Source organism: Aquarana catesbeiana, linkage group LG01 (genome assembly GCF_042186555.1).
Source record: "Aquarana catesbeiana isolate 2022-GZ linkage group LG01, ASM4218655v1, whole genome shotgun sequence".
Lineage (NCBI taxonomy): Eukaryota > Metazoa > Chordata > Amphibia > Anura > Ranidae > Aquarana > Aquarana catesbeiana.
This window is the reverse complement of record NC_133324.1, coordinates 836566379-836589985: the sequence shown is the minus strand read 5'-3', so window position 1 is coordinate 836589985 and position 23607 is coordinate 836566379. Positions and strand designations below refer to the sequence as shown.

General features: G+C 43.5%; 1 protein-coding gene across 4 annotated transcripts in view; it reads right to left on the bottom strand.

The window, feature by feature from the left end:
• Nucleotides 1-23607, bottom strand: part of PDS5A (PDS5 cohesin associated factor A) — a 165950-nt gene that overhangs the window by 54497 nt on the left and 87846 nt on the right. For all 4 annotated transcript variants that reach the window (XM_073608602.1, XM_073608623.1, XM_073608617.1 and 1 more), the window contains 5 exons: nucleotides 13646-13727; nucleotides 12587-12635; nucleotides 3595-3734; nucleotides 3362-3477; nucleotides 2929-3034 (listed from right to left, as the gene is read on the bottom strand). In XM_073608602.1, coding sequence (XP_073464703.1) covers nucleotides 2929-3034; nucleotides 3362-3477; nucleotides 3595-3734; nucleotides 12587-12635; nucleotides 13646-13727 — 493 coding nt within the window. The remainder of the gene's footprint in view (nucleotides 1-2928; nucleotides 3035-3361; nucleotides 3478-3594; nucleotides 3735-12586; nucleotides 12636-13645; nucleotides 13728-23607) is intronic.

Below are 23607 nucleotides of genomic sequence, written 5' to 3'. Positions count from 1 at the left end.
CAGAAGTTAAATGGACACTGTATACAGACATCATTGCTCTTAGTCATCTGGCCGACACAGGGCTCAAAGGATAAGGCCATCCATATCCAGGGACACTGTATGCGGACACCATTGTCCTTTCACCTTGCTGCGAAAGATCCTGCCTTCTTCACTTGGTAATCCGGGCAAGTTGTGTTTGGCCCTGTTATTCAGGAGTTTAGTGCACCAATGAAAGTGGCCAGCTGAAGACAGTCTTATCTGTTCTTTAAGCTCTTGGCGTCTGCGCTATAGCTGAATGACGGCCACAGCGCGGACCTAAATTTCCGGGAAGCCATCATATGAAGTCCTCCCCTTTGCACGAGCCTGCATGCGCGCTGGAATCACCGAGTCACTGAGACTCGGGTGATCGCAGATCCGAGTAAGGGGCCGATCCTGGCCCCTTACCACGTGATCAGCCGTCAGCCAATGACAGCTGATGACATGATGTAAACAAAAGTTCGGTAATAGTTCTCTCCCCCCCCCCCCCCAACCGGTGCCGTTCAGTGCCCATTGCCACCAATCAGTGCCCATCACTGCCACCTATTAGTGTCCATCAGTGCTGCCTCTTCAGCGTACATCAATGGAGAAAAATTACCTGTTTGCAAAATTTTATAAACAAAATAAAAATTTTTTTTTTTTTTAAATTCGGTCTTTTAAAAAAATTTTTAACAAAAAATAAAAACCGCAGAGGTGATTAAATACCACCAAAAGAAAGCTCTATTTGTGGGGAAAAAAAAAAAGATAATTTAATTTGGGTACAGTGTTGTATGACCGCGCAATTGTCATTCAAAGTGCAACAGCGCTGAAAATTGGTCTGGACAGGAGGGGGGTTTAAGTGCCCAGTAAGCAAGTGGTTAAAAGGACTGAAGCTACTAGTGCCATACGGACTCGCACACACATATTCAGTGCTCTGTATATGCAGTGGGTGTGAGACAGTTCATCTTCGAAGTTAAGCCATTACATGCTGATTTGAATAAAGTGTTTAAAGTTGGGCCTGTGGTGTCAGGTGACAAAAGAGAGGCCTGACACAACGAGGGTCATACCTCTGCTCTCCTCCTACCTGGACTCAGAGACAACCTGAGCAAAGGTAACCAATCTGATACGGATTGCCATATTGCGATTTGCCCTGTAAGTATGCCTCTGCTTTTGGGGTTATGCTTAGGTTTTAAATCCCTTGAAAGCAGCCTGAATATAGTATTGAGCTATATTGCTCATAACCTCAGTTATTGCTCTCCCATTGCATTCCTTGAACAATTATATTGTAACTGTTAGTTACTTTTCCACAGAAATATTGCAGTAAATACAATTTGTGTTATCATAACAGTGTGTTCTCATTGGTTATTCCACTTATGCCATTGCCAGGTGTGCCAGAGGGGGCTGAGACTGTTACTGGGGATGAGAGTAACGGACTTAAACTTAAGCGGCTCCTATGGGGGTAGCGCTGCATATGCCACCGCAGTCTAATTGTCTGTCTGCATCCTGACATGAAGACAGCGAAGGAAAACAGACCAAAGTAGGAGATCATGTCGAATCACTAAAGTTTCAGGATGTTAATCAGCAATGTACACTATTTTGACAACCACGTTCCCTGAACCAAAAGTTTCTCCAGAACACCTCCCCAGCCAGACAAGGCCATTTTTGACAAAACCTTTCAAGTCAATGGAAGGATCTCTCGATAACCACCATTTAAGACTAGAGCTGGTCTTGGAAGCCAGATGCATTGGCAGATCCAGACTCCTGACGTTTGTCCCACACTGAAAGAATATTGAATCAAAAAGCTCTGGAGTGAAACTGGGCATAGGGAACCAAATGGGTCCCCAGCACCTTCATGTAACCATAAATTCAGGGGCTTTCCAACAACCTTGAACTCCACCTAGGATCGAAAAAACAGGCATTTCTTAATTCAGAAGACCTTCACCTGAGCCATGTACTAAGACTAAGTACTGCAAGCATTATGTGGGAACCAAGGCCAACATCCAACCAAACCTTAGCAGGACTTGTACTGTCTGCTGGACATTTCACGTCAGCTTCTGAGCTGATTGCTCCATACAGAGCAGTTTTTCCAGGTACACACCCCTCAAAAAAATCATCCCAATAAGCGCATATTTATTGTTTCGCGCAAAAGTTATAGTGTCTACAAACTATGGCATATATTTAAGGAATTTATTTATTTTACTAGTAACGGCGTGGGATCAGCAACTTAAAGCAGGACTGTGATGTTGCAGCGGACAAATCGGACACGGACATTTTTTGGGGACCAGTGACTAATACAGTGATCAGTGCTAAAAAAATATGCAGTCACTGTACTGACACTGGCTGGGAAGGGGTTAACATCAGGCGTGATCAAAGGGTTAACTGTGTGCCTAGCCAAAGCTTGTGTACTGTGTGGGAGGTGCTTTTACTAGGAGAAGGCATTGATCCATGAGTGCCTGCTTTGCAGGCACACAGGATCAATGCCTTCCCTACTGACATAACAGTAAGGCAGATCGCCTTTCTGGCTCTCTGCCTATACATTGGTGGGCGCTGGCAGACAGAGTCCGTGGTACACGCAAATCAGCTCCCGCTGTGTATAATCACAGCGGGAGCAGGTCGCAGGCGGTGCGTATGTGTGCCCCAGACCCGGAAGTTCAGGCTCACATATTTGGTATGTTATCCTGCACAGCAGAAACGCCTTGATACCATATATGTAATGTATAGAGTCGGCAAGCGGTTTAAGAGTTAGACCTGAAAGGACCAATGCTTAGTATGTCAATCTAAACCATTGCACAAGCCATGCTTTAGGAATTGGTTACGTCTTAGATCATTTTCCTATACTTGGGTGACAACTACTACAATTAATAACACACACTAATGAATTCGTTTTCTTTTAAACTCACTGCCCATGATATTTTTACATAAAACTTTGTTTACCTTTAGCAATTCTAATCCTGCTCTTATTGCAGAATCAGGACTCACACCCTCCTCTTCATCATCTGCTGTACCCTCAATAGATTTATTCATCAGTTTCACCAATGCACTGAAACAGACAGTATAAAAAGCATAAGATGGGGAACACGTACAAAAAAAAAAAAAAAAAAAAAAAATCTGCAAATGACTTAAAGCGCACAATATTACAAAAAAAACAAAAACAAACACAACACACTACATTTCCTTTGAGAATATTCCAATATAACCACAGCAACTGTCAATATATACAGACCCAAGTACCTTACACAAAACATACAAAGGAGATAAAAAAAAAAAAAAAAAAAAAAAAAAAAAAACAGCATATCCAAAACATCCCTGAACAGAAAATTTTCTTAGAAAAAAAAACTAGTTGTATGCATGGAAAACAATTACGTACCTGATAGCCTCTGAATCTATATGTACTGGGGCAATTCTTTCTAATAAGAATTTTACCATTTCTAAAAAGGGGTTTGTAGGTTGCTTTGGATTAGCAAGTTTCCGAGCAATTTCCCTCTAGGATTAAAACACGCAAAACAAGAAAACATTGGTCATTACATATTTTGGGATGTTCATGTTCTGTTATAACTATAGTGAAAGCATGCAAATAAAGCTGCAATTAAAGCTTCTTACCACACAAACATCAGCTTGTTTACAGGAGCATGTTGGGCTTATGAGCATCTCTAGCTGAGACCTCAATTTCTCATCATCTCCCAAAACCTGATTAAATTTCTTGACAAAATCTTGTGCTTTTCCTGGATCTGGTAAATTCTCTGTAAGTTATGAAGTAGAATTTGAATTCCAAGCTGGCTTTTTTCTTAAATAGCACAACTGCCATACATTACAGTGAACATGTCATTTGAACAATCCTATTTAACATCAAGCATTAAATGTCCCCTGCTATTGTTCATGAAACGCTTTTGTGCCTAAAGGTAAAATAAATGTTAATGCTTAAGCACAATTTTGCAACTTTGAAATGTGTTAGTAAAACTGGACATATCGCAACTACTTTGTGTAACCAGGTGGATTATACTTTTTTTCAGGACAAATTGGCCTCATTTGGTGGTAAATGGTAATGGATATCGCCTGTGGGTTTTTTTTTTTATTATTATCAAAGGGAAACTGTCCCAAAAAAGTAAAAAAACACAACTTAAAAAAAAAATTTAGTTTCTTGCTACAACCATAACATACCAAAGAACAACTCAAGATAAATTCTCCTGCTCCCGACAATCGCACCGATACAACTAGCATACACATATGTAGTATGTACATAAACAGAGAGGGAGTGAGAGCACATCTGCACTAGTGTGATATTGTTTAATCTCCAGTCAGTCAATACACTCACATTTGGTAGTACATTTACAGGCATGCAAGTTGTCTCATCCTCCTCTTCTGGATTGTTAAAAAAGAAAACTGCGCTATTATCTAAAAGGACCAAGCTGCAACTCAAGGCATTATACGACACCAAAGCAAAAATAAAACAAGACGAAGCTGCGCTAAGGATATTAAAAAAACAAACCATTGGAATAAGGCCAATGCGTTTACCAATGGCAAACGGTAAGTGCAAAATAATGATGGAAGGCAAATGAAACCCAATGCAAATACCGTGTGAATGTGAACACACAAATAATATATAAAAAAAATATATATGAAGCAAAAATGCAAAAACTATATATATATATATATATATATATATATATATATATATATATATATATATATATATATATATTAATTAACCCAGTCTCAAAAAAATACATACAGTGATGGCAAAAGGTATGAAAAGAAAGTAATTATTAAAAAACAGTGACAAAATACAATAGTAAACAAGTGAATCCTGATTGACACGCAGTGATGTCAGCACGCCGGGAGCTGAGCTAGTCCCGGAAGTAACGGTCTGCTGTCGAGAACCGGCCGGATCGTTCTCTGTTTGCTGTTTTTAACCAACTATTTTGTAAGTGTCCACTCGTGTTTATTTATTTATTTTTTTAATTATATAAGCTTTTACACTATGCTAGCCTTCTTTTATCTTTATGGGGAGTCTACCATCTGACTATATTGAGATGATGATTATCGTTGCTGGGATTGAGGAGTTTTGTGCCTGCCATTGAGACCCCAGGCTGGGTTAGAAGCCACTTGCGTTCCTGGGTCCCCTGTCATAAGGGACCATATCGTTCTGGTAAGCGGCAGTGTGTCTGTAGGTGGAGGCATCTTTCTTACTCTGCACGGTTTCTGTAGTGTTTTGGATTTTTTCATCGTGATCAAGTTTCTCACATATTGTGCATGGACTGATTTTGGATTTGCTTTTCTTCATCTGTTTTTTCCATCAGATATCACATGTTATATGGACTCACTTTTTTTTTTTTGTCAATCAGGATTCACTTGTTTACTATTGGCCTTATTCCAATGGTTTGTTTTTTTTAATATCAATCCTTAGCGCAGCTTCAACCTCTTCTGGATTGCCACTGAGGGAGCTGGCTGTGAGCATTAGATCGCCAAGAAGCTAGCTGACAGCTCAGGCAAACCACCAGGCGTGCCCAATCCGCTGTGCAAGCACCAGGGCCAGCCGGCACCTCACACCAACATGATATTCCGTGACATAAAGAGAACAAGGGGAGAGACAGTTCATCAGAGTTGCTATGACAATGCAAAGGACTTTAAAAAGGAGGCCACACCTCTGAAACATGTTGTCATAGAAACCGTGACGTACTGTCCCTCCTTCATGTCGTGGGATATCACCGGCGATTGATCCCGACAGACAGATCTCCGTTCTGTCACGGGAGGAAAGACAGATCTCCTGTTCCACTGTTATGGAACAGCGATCGGTCTCCTCCACCAGGCAGTCCCATCCCCCCCAGTTAGAAACACTCCCCAAGTAACACATATAACCCCTTGATCGCCATCCCTGCCAGTGACGTTTATAAAGTAATCAGTGGCTATTTTTTAGCTCTGATCGCTGTATAAATGTCAATGGTCCCAAAAAGGTGTCCGATCTGTCCGACGCAATCCTGCAAAAAAAAACAAAAAAAAAAAACGCACAATGCCGCCATTACTAGTAATAAATGAATAAAAATGCCATAATTTGTAGACGCTATAACTTTTGCACAAACCAATATACGCTTACTGCGATATTATTTTTTAACCAAAAATAAGAATATTTATCTGCCTAAACTGAGGAAGAAATTCATTTTTTATATATGTTATGGGGATATTATAGCAAAAAGTAAAAAAAAAAAAAAAAAAAAAAAAAAAAAAAAAATATGTTTTTTCAAAATTAACGCTTTTTTGGTTTATAGCGCAAAAAATGAAAACCACAGGTGATCAAATACCACCAAAATAAAGCTATATTTGTGGGACAAAAAGGACATACATTTTGTTTGGGTACAGCGTTGCATGACCACGCAATTGACAGTTAAAGCCACGCAGTGCCGTATCGCAAAAAATAGGATTTTTATAACAGCTTACCTGTAAAATACTTCTCTTTGAAGTACATCACGGGACACAGAGCCATAGTAGTTACTATGTAGGTTATAGGCCACCTTCAGGTGATGGACATTGGCGCGCCCTAAATTAAAAAGTGCATTCCCTATATAACCCCTCCCACTGGTGGGAGTACCTCAGTTTTGTAGCAAAGCAATACACATGTATACCAAGGGAGGGACCTCTGTGTCCCGTGATGTACTTCAAAGAAAAGGATTTTACAGGTAAACGGTTATAAAAAGCCTATTTTCTTATCATACATCACGGGACACAGAGCCATAGTAGTTGCTATGTGGGATTTCCCATAGCAATGCTAACTAAAGGGAGGGAGACACAACAAAGTAGGGCACCAAGAGACTAGAGGACTCATACTGTAGCCTGCAGTACACTGCGACCAAAGGCGATATCCTCATGACCTTTTAAATCTACTTCATAGAATCTGGTAAAGGTATTGACTGAGGACCAAGTTGCGGCCTTGCAGATTTGAGCCATGGAGGCTTGGTGATGCACTGCCCAAGAAGCACTAACAGCCCTGGTGGAGTGTGCTTTAATATGAAAAGGAGGAATTTTCCTCTTTAAACCAAAAGCTTGAACAATCACTTGACAAATCCATTTAGAAATAGTAGATTTTGACGCTGCCTGTCCTCAGGACCGCCTGGCAACACAAACAAAACATCTGTTTTACGAATCTGAGCGGTCACTTTCAACAGACCTTGACCGCTCTCACCACATCAAGAGAATGTAGTGACCTTTCTTCCACAGAAAAACTATGTTCTGGGGGAAAAAAAAAAAAAAAAACGAAGGCAGAACTATATCCTGGTTTAAATGAAAACTCCATACTACCTTCGATAGGAATTTAGGATGAGGCCGCAATACAACCTCAATACAACCAATATGGCTCGTTACAAGAAAGAGCAGCCAACTCTGATATTCGTCTTGTAGAAAATATGGCAACCAAGAAAATTATTTTTTCCCAGTCAAGAGGACCAAGGGAATATCTCGTATTGGCTCAAAAGGCTGCTTCTGTAAGCCGACAGGACTAAAATTAAGTTCCCAGGGTTCAGGGGTGACCAAACTGGAGGATTTAATCTGCGTTACCCCCTGAATAAAGTTACGAACCAGAGAGTGAGAAGCAAGTGGTCATTGAACAGAAAGACCTATAAGGCCGACATCTGGCCATTGATATTACTCAAGGCCAGCATCATTTCTAATCCTATCTGTAGGAATTCAAGGATCCTACTTATGACATATTTCCTTGGGTGCCAACACCTGGATTTACACCAGGAGACATATGCCCTCCAGATTCTATAGTATATGACTCTGGAGGCCTGACTCCTAGCATTAACCAAGTAGAAACTACTGAAGCTAACAGCCCACGATCTTTCAGAATGTGGGTCTCAATAGCCAAACCGCTAAATTTAGCGTTTGTAAGGTAGGATGGAATACCGGACCTTACGAGAGAAGGTCTGGCCATAGTGGTAAGGTCCAAGGGTCCCCTACCGCCATCTTCACGATCTCTGTAAACCAAAATCTCCTGGGCCACAAGAATCACCTCCTTCCTTTCCCGCACAAAGTTGTCGATCTTGTTGTTAAAACTGGACGCAAACAGATCCACATCCGAACTCCCCATCTTTGGTGTATTGGCAGAAATAGTCCGCCTGCCAATTCTCTATCCCTGGAATGAAAATTGCTGATAGGCAAGGAATGTTGTTTTCTGCCAAAGATAGAATATGATTCACCTCTTTCTGAACTGCACGACTTCTCGTGCCCACTTGGTGAATGATATAGGCCACAGCTGTGGCACTGTCGGATTGGATCCTGACAGAACAATTCCGAAGTTTGAGCGTCCAGGCCTCGAGGGCCAGGCGTATTGCCCGAATCTCTAGAATATTGACGGGCAAGGTCATCTCCAATTTGGACCATTTCCTTTGGACAGATGCTTCTTCCAGGACTGCTCCTCAGCCCAGAAGGCTGACATCTGTGGTTACCACCTTCCAGGTAACTGGTAGAAAGGATTTCCTTTTTTGAAGATTCTTGGATATCAACCACCATTGAGCATGCAGACACCAACAGTGTTGGTGTCTGCATGCTCAGCTGTCACAGGTGTCTCCATCTCCTGGTTTTCCCTCCAGGTTCAGACTATTGTGATGACGTCACTCCCGTGCATGCCCACGGTTCCTTCCAGGTTCGGACCATGATTACATCACTCCTGTGCATGCACACAGGCATCACATCGCAGCACAGATTGGTACTGTAAATGTACATTGAGCTGTGCATGCATGGCTCAGTGTCCATTAAGGCCGAAGGCATCTTTGATAGTAGGATTTTTCTGACAGAAAAAACCCTGAGTTTTTTTTTATAAAGAGTTTAATTCCGCTTTAAGAGCATAAGATCTGGAAATGATCTGCCTGAGCCACCTAGCACTGGTGGAGGAAACATGATGTTCTTTCTTGTGACCTTCAGGGAGGACAAAGATACGGTTTTTCTGAATGACTATGTTGCAGCTTGATAGACCCTATCTACTCTAACACCCACCGCAAGAGCCAGGGGATCCCTGGACCTGGCCCGAAACCCATCTTTTGGTTGAAAAACTGGAGGCCACAATGTCCACATCTAGTGTTCCCCATTTCTGGCAGAGGATCAGATCGCTGGATATAGAGCCCACTTTTCGGAGAGCAGGAATGGTGACTAAGTCAATCCGCTTACCAGTGTTCCACCTCTGGTATGTAGATAGCGAGCTGGAATGCGTTCCTCCATGCAGGAAATAATCAGGCATTCTTCTGTCAGGGCTGCCTGACTTCTGGTACCACCTTGGTGGTTTATGTAGGCCACAGCCATAGCATTGTCCAGCTGCACCTCAGAATGGTTGACCTTGTAGAAGCGTCAATCTTTTGGCCCCGTTGCATAATTTTGGTACTGAGCATTGACTCCTGTGGGGACCAGTTTCTCTGAAAAGTTAGGGGATTGTAGACTCCACTCCCAGACCTTCCATAGAGCAAAGTTTCAACTGCCTAGATTCTAGGGCTGGGTTGGAATCCTGGCATCCAGCATGCCAGGGATACTTTTGCCTGACTGAACAGCAGTAGGTGAAGATCCAGAGAACACATGTGGTTGTCTCCCTATTTGTGAGAATGCCAATATGCAAGGGTCTTGGGTGGAATGGACCAAAGAGTAATGCTTCCAATGGGGCTACCATGAGGACATGAACCTTTTTGCAGAAGCAAGTCCTGGGATTTCTGGTTGGCCTGAGAACCTGGCAACTGGACCTAAGCAAAACAATCTCTCTTTTTGAATGTTGTAAAACAGGAGAGGAATCTTAACAGCAGGTCCTCCAGGTAACCTGTGACATGAATGCCCTGGGATCTTAGAGCCAGTACTTTTGTGGAGACACTTGGTGCAGAGGAGAGCGTGAACTCTCCTGGGCCTGAATAGCAGTGCAACAAAATGAAAATCGTAGAAAGAGTTGCAGAGCTGGAAAGGCAGGAATGTGAAGGCATGCATCTTTGGTGTCCAACGATGCCAGACATTTCCCTGATTTGAGAAGCAATTGAAAAAAACAGATCTTGCAGATTCCATGTGGAATCTGGGGACATGCAGATATCAGTTTAGAGTTTTGTCCCATTTTGGACCTAAAATCTGTATTCAGTTTTGGAAAATTTGAGTGAAACCCGTTGAGCCTTTCCTCTGCAGGAAGTGGGATTACAAATCATTGCGTCTGCAGCTGACTCAAGGCTGCACACAAATCTGCTTGGTCCTTGAAGCAGGCAGATTGGAGGTTAGCAATCCAAGAGGGGGAAGGGATAGATATTCTATTTTGGAAGCCCTTGGTAACAAAGGACTGGACCCATAGGTCTGGGACATGATTCATAGTGGCGCAGATATCAACAGATGTCCCCCAGCTTTCCATTATGAGAGCTTCTGGGTAGGCTTGAGGCATGAGATGGAAAGGATGGAACCCTTTTTTGACTTAGATACCTGGGTGGAGGGAAAAGACCCCTTTAAGTGAAAAGAGGTAATAGCCATGATACTTGTAGGCATAGGCTGTTGCGGCAGTAGAAGTAACTTCCCCCCGCTAACGTAATTGATAATTGTTTTACCCAAACAGGTGTTCACCATCAAAACGCACGTGTAAAAGATGCTTTTTAGCATGCAGGTTCAGCCAACCAATGCACAGAGAGCCGTGTTGTCAGAGACCTAGTGCAGAGCATTCTCTTGTGCATCAACACAAAATCAGAGCCAAAGGCATGAGCTTCAATTGTTCTAGCAGAACATTGTCCTCGAACAGGATTGTGTTCTCTATTCATTTGCCCAGTCAGCGACTTTTTGACAAATAGGTGTAGCCACAATTTCCGGTTGTAAGGCAGAACCAGTGAGCGCAAAAGTTGCTTTCACTAGGTTTCCTAGGCGTCCTTATCACCGTAATCCTTAAAAAGGAGGGAAGACCCTCCTCAACGGTAGAAGAGTCTTGTTGCGAACAGACAATTTAAAATAATTTCCACTATATTTCTTTTTCATAGGATATAACTCCACAAAGTTTAAAAAAAAAAAAAAACAACAAACACCTTTTTCGGATTTGCCCAATCCTCATGCAAAGCAGTTATCTAGCGTATACAAAGGAAAAACCTTTCTAGAGTTTGTCTGCCATTTAGTGCACATAGAAGCTTTTTTAGGCTAAGGAGATTCTGGTACTGCTAGGCAAATACTAGTACACACTGAATCAATAAGTTCATAGTAGAAAGCATATTGTGTAAAGCCTTGGCTTGTGTGTCATAACATGCACGAGGGCAAATTTCCTCTACAGGATCCTCTTCTGCATCCACTTCTCCTTCCTTAGCATCTTCAAAGCAATAAGCAGGTTCAGGGTTATACTCCTGAATAGATTCAAGTGGTAGAGAGGCAGACGAGCGACTTGAGTCCGAGAGACTAAAGGCTCTAGAAGAGCAAAGGGTTTTTCAAAGAAATAGTTGCAGTGAATTCTGTTTTAGTCAGATAGGCCATCAGGTCCTGAGAGGGTGCTAGAATTAGAGGAAGGGAGCTGTGTCAATATAAGTCTCTGCTCCGGTATAAGGGAATGGCTATCACCCGGAGCATTTCCAGTTTCCTCAGTGCTCTCTGAGGTCCCCCCCACCCCCCTTTTAACTTAGGCGCTGACTAATGTCCTGTTACTGTGTCTCTGGAAGGTAGGCAGGCAGAAGGCATATTGCAACCAGGTCAACACACATTAAGCAACGCTAAGAGAAAAACTAGCCAAATTTAAAAAGGGGAACAGTATAAAAACATTACCTACCACGCACATAGTAGACTTTTAAAGAGGGGGATAACACACTGGTTAAACAACACACTCCATGAATAACATCACACATTTGAAAGCAGGACCCAGTCACAAAACAGGGAAACCCCTTATCCACGATTCGGGTTCCCAGAGGAAACCCAAGATTACACATGACGGTTGAAATACTACTGAAGGGATCTTCAATGTCCTGGGGTTCATAAGAATGTACTAAAGCCCTGGACCTGTATAGCAACCATGGCTAACTACACCTGGCACCACATGCTAAGGTGAGCGTCGAACGCAGAAACCAGTGCCTGAGGAAACAGAGGCTAGCCCTGCTACTGTGGGGTCTGGGTATGGTTCTCAAGATGCACATCAAAGGTTAACCGATCCGGAAACTGCTAGTAAGTCCCGAAGGAAACAGTCAAATCTTAACTGAAGTGTCAAATGTAGTAGTAATGAAAATAAGAATAGTTTAGAAACATCTCCATTAGGAGCAGAATTACTTAACCTAAGGACGCCGGCAAAAAAAAAAAAAATAATAATAAAAAACGGAACAAAGTGTGGGTGGAGTTATAAGCAATCACCTGAAGGTAGTGGCATATAACATGCTCTATAAACACAAGTGCTTTGTCCTGTACTGTATGAGCAAGATATTTTGGATTTACCATCACTCTGACTGCAAATGAATATACATTATGTAGTGCAACCTTTACACAAATCTGCAGTAATTGCATAAAGTGTCTAAGCTAACATCATGAACAGTAGGAATATAAAAAAAAACAAAAAAACTCTTGGCCTCTAATAAGTAACACGACAGCTGTCCAGAGAGTGCTGAATGATACAGTTGTGGTGAATATGACAAATACTCACTTGCTATAGTCATCAATTTCCCAAACATGGCTGTGTTGTTTGCTTCTGACTGCAGGAAAGAAAGAAACATTTAGACAGAGAACAAAGGTATGTAATTTGGCCTTGAAGCTTCAAGTTGACTCCAATGCACATATATAGTATAAAATAAAAACAGTCCATATTGAAAACCAGTGTTTCAATTCAACACAGTTCAACCTTAACTGCTTTAGGACCGCCCGCATCGTACTGCAGATGGGTGGCTCCTACAAGCACAGTGACTAACCTGTTTCTGGGTTTCATGGCACTTTTTTTTTGTTTTTTTTTTTAAACTTTTTGAATGGATAGGTTTTATAGCAGAAAGTAACAAATATATTTTCAAAATGTTTATACAATAATTAGTTTTTACAATAATAAAAAAAAACAGTGGTGCACAAATACCACCAAAATAAAGCTTTATTAGCATGAAAAGATAAATTTAATTTGCAATTACCATTAAAATTAGCGAAGTGTAAAGTAACAAAAAATGGCTTGGTCATGAAGGGGTAAAACCTTTGAGAGCTCAAGTGGAAGATAAGGCAAATTACAAGTATTCCTAAAAAATATGTTGCCTACTTCTCTTAACTGTGCTGTATAGCCTGTATAAACAAAAAAGACATATACACAATGTTTATTTCAATTTGCTCTGCCATGGCCCAGTGGCTCCCTTGTGCCAGAAGAGAGGAGGAGTGCCAACAGGAAAGCAATGGGAGTCAGCAAGTTACATCACGACTCCTGGAATTTAGAGCTGCTTTTGAGCACACCATTTTTAATCTCTCATTTTCCCAATTCTGCATACTTGTTTCGGGCCAGTGCTTCATAACAGTGAAACCAGCGGGTCAGCGCAATAGGTAGACACCAAGCATTTTCAGAATAAGGTTAGTAATGGCGGCCGCCCATTTATATATTTAAAGACCGGTTTACTAGTCTTTAGGACAAACATAAGAATTTTGTAACTTAATTGCTACAGTAATCCAAGTATGAGCAGATGACCTTACAAGGATTACCAATATAGACTGGGAACGTGAATTAATATGAACTTACAGGTGGCTGTTTGTGTAAGTCTAATAACTCCCGGACATGGCTTCTCAGCATATTCTGACACTTCCACATTTCATTTAGTGCCCTGGATAGAGACAAAAAAAAAAAACAAAATACATAACTATGCTGCACGTATGTTAATGAATAAAATCATCATCTGAATATACACAAGCTTAAAACAAGCTTAAAACAGAACTAAGGGCAAAACTTTTTTCTTTTAAATAGAGTTAAGGAAGGGTTATAACCCCTGCCGGGTTATTTTTGCCATTTGGGTTCCATTTGGAAGATTTCCCTTCACTTCCTGCCCCAAAGCCAAAAAACGAAGTGAGGAAATCCCTCCAAAGTCACAGAACTAGTGCCCCCCCATGGGATTTCCCCTCTGTCCTGCGATTTTTTTTTTTTTAAGCTAGGTTTTCAGTGCCCACAGCAAATAGGACAAGTAGAGCAGGTGAATCTCCCCAACTGGGACACAGACAGCAGTAAAAACATCACAGGTGTTCTAATCCCGCTCCACTCCATCCAAAAAAAATAAAAATAGGATTTTTATAACAGCTTACCTGTAAAATCCTTTTCTTGGAGTACATCATGGTACACAGAGCACCATAGTAATCACTATGTGGGTATATAGGCACCATCAGGTGATGGACACTGGTATACCCAATACAGGAAGTTCACTCCCTATATAACCCCTCCTCCTTCCAGGAGTAACTCAGTTTTTGTAGCAAAGCAATATACCTAAATCCCAAAGAGGGGAGGGACCTCTGTGTCCCATGATGTACTCCAAGAAAAGGATTTTACAGGTAAGCCGTTATAAAAATCCTATTTTCTTTATTGTACATCATGGGACACAGAGCACCATAGTAATCACTATGTGGGACATCCCATAGCAATGCTATTTGAGGGGCGGGAGAGACAACCCGTAGGGCACCCCTAGACTTGAGGACTTATACTGCTGCCTGCAGTACACTGCGCCCAAAGGCGATATCCTCATGCCTCCTCACATTCACCTGATAAAACTTGGTGAATGTATGTACTGAAGACCAGGTTGAGGCCTTACAGATCTGAGCCATGGAGGCCGGGCGACGCACTGCCCAAGAAGCAGTAACCGCCCTGGAAGAGTGCGCTTTGACTTGAAAAGGTGGAATCTTACCCCTTAAATCATAAGTCTGAATTATAACCTGCCGAATCCACTTAGCGACAGTGGATTTCGACGCTGCCTGAACAAATAAGACATCAGTCTTCTGAATCTGAACAGTCGTCTTTAAATAGACTTTGACCGCTCTCACTACATCAAGACAATGTAGTGACTACTCTTCCCTGGAACATGGTTTTGCAAAAAAACAATGGCAGGACAATATCTTGATTCAGGTGAAAACCTGAGATCACTTTTGGCAAAAAAAACTGGACGAGGGCGCAACACCACTCTGTCCTCATGAATAATCAAGTATGGCTCTTTACAAGAAAGAGCAACCAATTCCAAAGCCCTCCTTGCTGAGGATATAGAAACCAAGAACCCCAACTTCCTTGTCAGAAGGACTAAGGGAATATGTTGTATCGGTTCAAATGGCTGTTTTTGTAACGCTGACAAAACTAAGTTCAAGTCCCAAGGGTTCAAAGGTGATCTAACTGGCAGATTAATCCGCATCACCTCTTGCATAAAACCCAGAACTAAAGAAAGTGTAGCAAGCGGTCTTTGAAATAAGACCGATAAGGCTGAGACTTGGCCCTTAATAGTACCCAAGGCCAACTACATCTCTACCCCTAATTTGCAGAAAAGGCTATGCTATATCTCCGAAGGTGCCAACCCTTGGATTCACACCAGCAAACATAAGCCCTCCAGACTCTATAATGTATAGTCCTGGAAGCTGGCTTCCTTGCATCAATCAAGGTAGAGATAACTGACCCGGAAAGCCCACGTTTCTTCAGAATGTGGGTTTCAATAGCCAAGCCATTAAATTTAGCGTTTGCAAGGTAGGATGGAATATCGGCCCCTGTGAGAGTAGGTCTGGTCATAGTGGAAGAGACCATGGATCCTCCACTGCCATCTTTACAATTTCTGCATACCATGACCTTCTGGGCTACGCTGGGGCTACCACAATTACCAGCTTTCTTTCCAGCTTAATCCTGCAAAGAAGCTGTGGCAACAACTGAATAGGGGAAAAAACCTAACTCAGTGAAAATTGGCCCCATGGGGTCACCACGCATCTGTCTCGCATGCGAGTGGATCCCTTGTCCTTGACAAAGTTGACCAACTACATGTTGAACCTGGACGCCAAAAGATCTACGTCCGGGATCCCCCATCCTTGGCATATAGCCAGAAAGATTCCGGGGTGAAGGGACCACTCCCCTGGGAACAACTGCTGGCAACTTACGTAGTCCACCTGCCAAATCTCTATTCCCGGAATGAAGACTGCCGATAGGCAAGGAACATTCCTTTCCGCCCAAACTAGAATACTGTCCCCCACTCTGAGCTGCGTGACCCTTACTGCCCCCTTGGTGATTTGATATAAGCCACAGCTGTGCTATTGTCGGATTGGATCCTGACAGGACAATCCTGTAACCTGAACGTTCAGGGCTTCAGAGCCAGATGCGTTGCCCGAATCTCTAGGATGTTGATGGGCAAGGCCTTTTCAGTTTTGGACCACTGTCGCTGGACAGTTTTTCTTTTCCAGTACTGCTCCCCAACTTGAAAGGTTGGCATCTGTCATTACCACTTTCCAGCAACTGGTATGAAGGTTTTTTTCCTCTTGCAGATTCCTCAATACCGAGCACCAACTGAGGCTCTGGAACACCTTTGGGGACAGCCGCATTGGCAAATCTAGAGCTTGAACCGTTTTGTTCTAAGCAGACAGGATACTGTTTTTCAATAATCCCAAATAGGGCATAGGGAACCGCTTCGAATGAAGCCACCATCTTTCCTAATAACCTCGTGCAAAGGCGAAAGGAGGAATCTCTTTTCGACCTGACCATCTGCACAAGCTCTTATGGAGTTGATCTTGCCTGAGGCAAGAACGCCTTCTTCTGGGCTGTGTCTATGATCAGACCCACGTACTCCAGCCTATCGATTTGTAAGGAAAACTTCTCTAATTTGAGAATTCAACCCAGATTTTCCAGGTATTTGGTTGTAATGCGCACACTTTTCTCCAAACGAGCCACCGACTGGTCTATTAGCAATAGATCATTTAGGTACACCAAGACTGTTATACCCTGTGCCCTCAACCTAGCTAGAGGTGGGGCCAGAACTTTTGTAAACAACTGGGGTGCTGTAGCTAGCCCAAAGGGCAAGGCTACAAGCTGAATGTGCTGCTGTTCTACTTTGAACCGCAGAACCCTTTGGTGAGTGGGAAATATAGGGACATGCAGATATGCATCCCTGATGTCTATACACGCCAGAAGTTCTCCTCCTTGTAGGATAGAAACTACTGACCTAATCGACTTCATTAGAAAGGAGCGGATTTTCAGGATTTAGATTCTTTAGATCTAGAATGGCTCCGACATCTCCATTCGGTTTTGGTACCGTAAAGAGGTTTGATCAGAGATCCAGCCAAGCGCTGTATGATCTCACTGAGTAAGGGGGGGTCGCAGGCTGTTTTCCTAAACCAATACACATGCAACTTGGTCCTGCTGTTTTATTTGCCCCCATTCCTACTCGCTATTGTGGGTCCCATGGAGCATAGCGGAGCCTGGTCTTACCGGTGGAGGAGAGGAGTCGGATGGACGTTTTGAATCTATCGCCCTTACCCGAGTGTTTCTTCCTGTCTGTGCCCATTAGACCTCTGTAACAGAGGTCCTACGGTTCTGGTAAGAGGCCATCCGGCATTCTTTATTATCCTTTGGCTATCATGTGGGACTACATTTTGAAAAGGATTAATTGGGGGTTTTTTACACCCACAATCTACTTTTATTGGATTCTATAGAACACTTTAATGGACTTTTTTCCGTGTCTTTGCTTGTATACATTTTTTATTTATTTTTATCTCAGCACAGGTTGAATTCAGATAATTCCTTTTTGATATTATTTTGCTGGTATTTGTTCTTATTTGTTCTAACGGGACATTTATTGCACCAATTTATGTTTTCCGTTTTTACACACATTTTATTTTCTTTCTTTGTTTGGGTTGCGCATCTATCTTTTACATTACACCTACTTCCAAGCTGAATATTCCAGTTTTTTTAGATTGTAGCACCGTTACATAATACTAACACCTACTGCGATTTTTATAAATATAATTTATATATTGTTTTTTCATTAGTACTCACTGGGGGTAGCGCGGACTGCCCATGTTACACAATAAAACCCCAAACCCTGCTCTTCTGTGGGGGATCTGGATGATCACCTCCTGACCCCTGAGCCAGTAATCGGTCTAATGCCCATAACAAAGATTGCTTTTTCTCTGGATCTTTGGGAAGGTTTGATCTCAGAAAATGAGACGGTGGAAAACTCCCAACATTCTAGTTTGTATCCTAGAGATACCGTGGAGATGACCCATCTGTCCTGATTTTGTCTTTGCCAGACTTCTGAGTATTGCAGAAGTCGTCTCCCCCCCAAATTCTGGCAGGGGGGGTGGGGTGGGGGGTGGGGGTGCGCCTCCCTCTTCATAATGTGGCTTTAGAATTCAGTTTTGCAGATTTCCAGCCCCAGGTCTTTTGTGCCTGGGCCTGACCCTGAGGCTTTCCTCTAGAGTCTGACGGTGAAGGCCGTCGCCACTGCCATTTATATTTTCTCTTGACTGGCAAAAGAGTACTCTTCCTACAAGAAATCGTTTGGATGTCCAAATCATCCCCAAATAGTCGATCCCCATGAAAAGGGAAACTAGTCAGAAGCCTTTTGCAAGGTGTTTCAGCTGACCAATCTTTTAACCACAGGGTCCTACACATGTGTACTAGCACAAGCGCAAGGCGGGACGCCTGGTGAATAGTCTTCCATGGCATCTATGGCCAAACACAGTACCCTTGGAAGTTCGGGCAAATCGCGAGCCTGTTGTGCAGGGACCCATCTAACTGAGTCACGGCCCCGCCAAGGAAAAAAGACTATTTTAACAGGAATTCCAACCTTTTATCTGTTGGATCTTTAAGAATTTGTGCATTGTCTACTGGCAAGTTAAACTATTCTTCACACTGGAACTAGCAGCGTCAACTGCTGGTACATTCCATTTTTTTGGTGAATTTCTCCTCCATGGGATAGAGTGCTGTAAAAGGGAGAAAAGGGGAGGGGAAAATGCTTATCCGGGTGATCCCATTCAGCATAAATAAGCTTTTCAAGTAATGCATGTACAGGAAACGCATGAAAAGGCTGTGAAGGTTTTAAGGAACCTAAAGGAGAAACAGAACTTTCAGCTGACTCCATTAGGGGTAGCTTGAAAGAGGCACGAATCATCTCCGTAAGAGATTGTACCAGCAATCTCTCAGGTTGCGAGGCTGAAAAAAGGTTCATCTACCGTTGTTTTCTCCGCAGAGAAGTAATCGGTTTGCCTTTCCTCCTGATCGCCTGAGGGTAACACCTCATCCTCTACCCACTGCTCCCTTGGTAAGGGGTCTGAGGTGGGGGAGGGGGATCTAACACGCTTCCTATCCTTTTGAATAGGGATGCGATTAAAGTCACTAATCTTCCTTCTAAGCCCTGCTGGGCAGAGGAAAACGCATCTTTAGTCACCTATACAGGGGCTGAAATGTGAGAAGCAGCTGCACCACCAATTGTATCTCAGGAGAGGATAGGAGAGTGGTGTCTTTTTTGGGAGCCATAGTCCTGAGCACAAAAAGCAGAGGCACCAAGTAAAAATGCACAACTCCCTGAGCAAACAGCCAAGAAAAGAAAATGCCGATAATAACTTTAGTGCTCTATGTAAATATTATATCCTGTACTGGAAATGCCTGTGCAACCTTACGTGCCCCCCCCCCCCCCCCAGCGCTCCTGTATCCTGTTTGTCAGGCTCCAGCTGTAAAGCGTCTGTTGTCCCCAGCACCTGCGCTGTGCGCTTCTCATGGACTTACATCCCCCACACGCCGCCGTGCCTAAGCCACGCCTTTAGGCCATGCCCCCTTTCCTTAAACCCGTCACCCTCTGGTTAACACTAGCCATAGTCCGCGCGCGGACGGAATTCAACACACTCCTTGTCAGAGCGAGGGGGGGGGGGGGGGGACGACCCCTGTTAGACTTACCGGTAACGGTATTTCCAGGAACCTTCCAGGACAGCTACTTGAGAGATGATCGGCTCCGCCTTCTACAGGAAACACAAATCAGATAGAATTTAAGAGGCCCCTCCCTTTCCTCTGACCCTCAGTTGTTTAGAAGATCAAGTAACCTCCACCGAAGGTGCACTCGGCAGAGGAAAAAAATAGAAAACATAAAACACACCACCACCAGGAAAACATAGTTGACCAGTGAAAAAATAGATAGAATAGGGTGGGAATATAGACGCTGTCCTGGAAGGTTCCTGGAAATACCGTTACCGGTAAGTCTAACGGGGGTTTTCCCCCCTCACCTTCCAGGACAGCTACCAAAGGAAAGGTCCTGGCTGGAAAGCATCTGAACTCTATAATGCTTGACAAATGCATGAGAGGAGGACCAGACGGCAGCTTTAAAGATATCTTCCCATGAAGCTCCCGCTCTTTCTGCCCATGATGTGGCCATGGATCTCGTTGAATGGGCCCTAATTCTAGAAGGAGGGGTGCGACCTGACGCTTTATATGCCTCACAGATAGCTCCCCTAATCCACCTAGCAATAGAACTTTTAGATGCTTTGGGCCCCTTCTTGGGGCCACTGAACAAAACTAACAGTTGGGAGGAACTCCTAAACCCACTGGTCTTTTCTAGATAAAGTAGAAGACATCTCTTTACGTCTAAAAGACCAAACCTTTACTCTTCCGCATTTTTGGGAGAGGTGCAGAAACTAGGGAGGACTACCTCCTGGGACCTATGAAAGTTGGAAGAAACTTTGGGTAGATAGAGTGGATCAGGTTTAATCAGCACCCTATCCTCTAAAATTCTCAGGAAGGGATCTTTACAGGAAAGGGACTCTAGATCAAAAATCCTTTGTCCTGACGTAATAGCCAAAAGGAAGGACAACTTCAAAGAAATCATTTTCAGGGAAGCCTCATGCAAAGGCTCAAAAGGAGCCCTTGTTAGTGCATTTAATACCAATGACAGATCCCAGGGGGGAACATGTTTGAGGATCCTGGGAGTATGCCTAGCTCTGGCTAAAAGGAACCTCCTGACTAAGGGATCTAACGCTAGTCTTCTCTCTGAAAATAAAGATAGGGCAGCAACCTGAACCCTAAGGGTGTTGACAGAGAGCCCCTTTTCCACTCCCTCCTGCAGAAAATCTAAAATGCAGGGAGTGGAAAAAGAACCTAAACCAAATTTCCTTTGCCAGGAAATAAAAGTTTTCCAAACTTTCCCATAGATTCTTCTTGTGACCAGTTTACGGCTGTCCAGGACAGTATGAATAACCCTCTCTGAACATCCACTTAACTGGAGGATGCGCCGCTCAGCCTCCAGGCCGTCAAATGGAAGGTCTGAGGGTTTGGATGCAATACTGGTCCCTGATGGAGTAGATCCTTCCGAACTGGAAGGGGCCACGGAGGTTACACAGATAGGGCCTTCAGAGAGGAGAACCAACTCCTTCTGGGCCACCAGGGGGCAATCAGAACGACTTCTGCTCTGTCCTGAATAATCTTCCGAACCACTAGGGGCAAAAGGGGAAAAGGAGGGAAGGCATAGGCCAGGCTGAAGTCCCAAGGGAAGGACAGTGCATCCGTCCCCAAGGACTCTGTTTCTCTCTCCAGAGAGAAGAACGCCGGTAGTTTCTTGTTGAGACTGGAGGCAAAAAGATCCACTTTGGGGAGACCCCATCTTAGCACCACCTCCTGGAACGTGCCTTGATGTAGTTCCCAACCGCTGGAACTGATGCTCACCCTGCTCAGAAAGTCCCCCAGCACATTTTCTGACCCCTTGATGTGAACTGCCCTTACTGAAGAGACATAGATCTCTGCCCAGGACAGAATCTGCTGCGTTAATGACAGAAGTGATTCTGAGCAAGTGCCCCCTTGTTTGTTCAAGTACGCCACTGTTGTGGCATTGTCTGAAAATATTAAAAGGTCCTTTGAATAGACCCTCTCTCCCGGGGACATAAGTGCTTTCCTCACAGCCAGAAGTTCTCTGAAATTCGAGGAGCGACCTGCTTCCTCTGGCAACCAGGCTCCTTGAGCCCGCCAATCCTGTGAGTGAGCACCCCAACCCCACAGACTGGTGTCTGTGGTAATTTTGACCGGGCAATGGTGTGCCTAATCCTTCCGACTCTGCAGATGTTCTCGCTGCTCCCACCTGGCGAGATCTAGAAAATTCACTTCTGGTAGTTTTACCAGCTGATCCAGAGAATTTTTCCTGCGAACCCAATGGAGCAAAAGAAAAGCCTGAAGGGGTCTGGAGTGCAATTGAGCCCAAGGCACCCCTGGAATGGCTGCAGTCATAAGTCCCAGCAATTGCATGATTCGCAAAGGGAGGTCTGAGGGAGCAGTTTGAAGGTCTGCACAGAGAGAAGAATTTTCACAATTTTCTCTTCGGGGAGAAAAATCTTTAGGGCAACAGAGTCTATTAGATAACCCAGGAAAAGTATGCTCTGTGAGGGTACTAGGCAAGATTTCTGTTGGTTGACCTTCCACCCTAATTTTTGAAAGGTCCGCAAAACCAACTGTAGGTCCTGAATAAGGGACTCCTTGCCCTGAGGAAAAAAAAAAAAAAAAAAATCAAAAAATTGCCTAGATATAGGACGATTGATACACCTTGAATCCGAAAAAAGGCCATGACTTCGGCCATGATTTTTGTGAAAATCCTTGGTGCTGCCAAGAGACCAAAAGGAAGGGCATTGAACTGCCAATGAGACGGCTCGTTTTCCACGAGCACTGCAAACCTGAGGAACCTTCGGTGGCTCTGGCAGATTGGTACATGAAGATAAGCGTCCTGAAGGTCCAGGGTCACCATGAAGACCACTGGTAACAACAGATTTCTTACTCAATAAATGTTCTCCATGCGGAAACGTCTGTAAACTATGTATTAGTTCAGGACGCTTAAATTTATGACCATACGAAAGCCACCGGAAGCTTTCTTGACCAGAAAGACGCGAGAATAAAATCCCCGGAACTTCTGATCTACTGGGACAGGAGAAATAAATCCCTCTGTTTCCCACACAGAGATCAAATTCAACATGGCTTGCCGTCTCTCTTAGTCTCTCGGCAGGTGGGTAAGAAAAAACCTCTGGGGGGGGGGAGAGATTTTTGAACTCCAATCTGTAACCCTTTAACAGAGTTTGAAGGATGAAGGAATTGGTGGAAATTTTTGCCCATTCCTTGATGAAATGGCACAATCTTCCCCCTACCCCTAACCTGGTGTCACTGGGTATTCTTGGAAGGGGCTGAAGGAGCAAAGGGAGTTCTCCCTTTGAGTTTGTCTTTGTTAAAGGAACATTTCTTTTTAGCCTGTTGGCTTTAAAATTAGCCTTGTTTTGGAAGCCACGAAAAGGCCTCTTATTCTGGGGCTTATTCCTTTGGGAAGAAGGGAATCGTTTACCTTTCTCAGAGGAACGAGATAAGACTTCTTCTAAGGAAGAACCAAACAGTTTATCTTCGAAAGGAATGCCACAGAGCTTATTCTTGGAGGTAAGGTCACCTTCCCAAGATTTAAGCCAGATAGCTCACCTAGCTGAATTAATGAGAGCAGAAGCCCTAGCTGCGGATTTCACTGAATCTGCTGCTGCATCAGCTAAGAAGGCGACTGACTTGGCAATGAGTGGGAGAGATTCTCTAATCTCTTCCTTGGGGGTGTCAGATGCCAGAAGATCATCTAGACGCTGTACCCATACATCTAAATTTCTGGCCACACAGCAAGCGCTGGGCCTAAAGAAACAGCTGAAGTATCCCAGGCCTTATGCAGCAATGAGTCGGCCTTCCTATCCATTTGATCCTTAAGG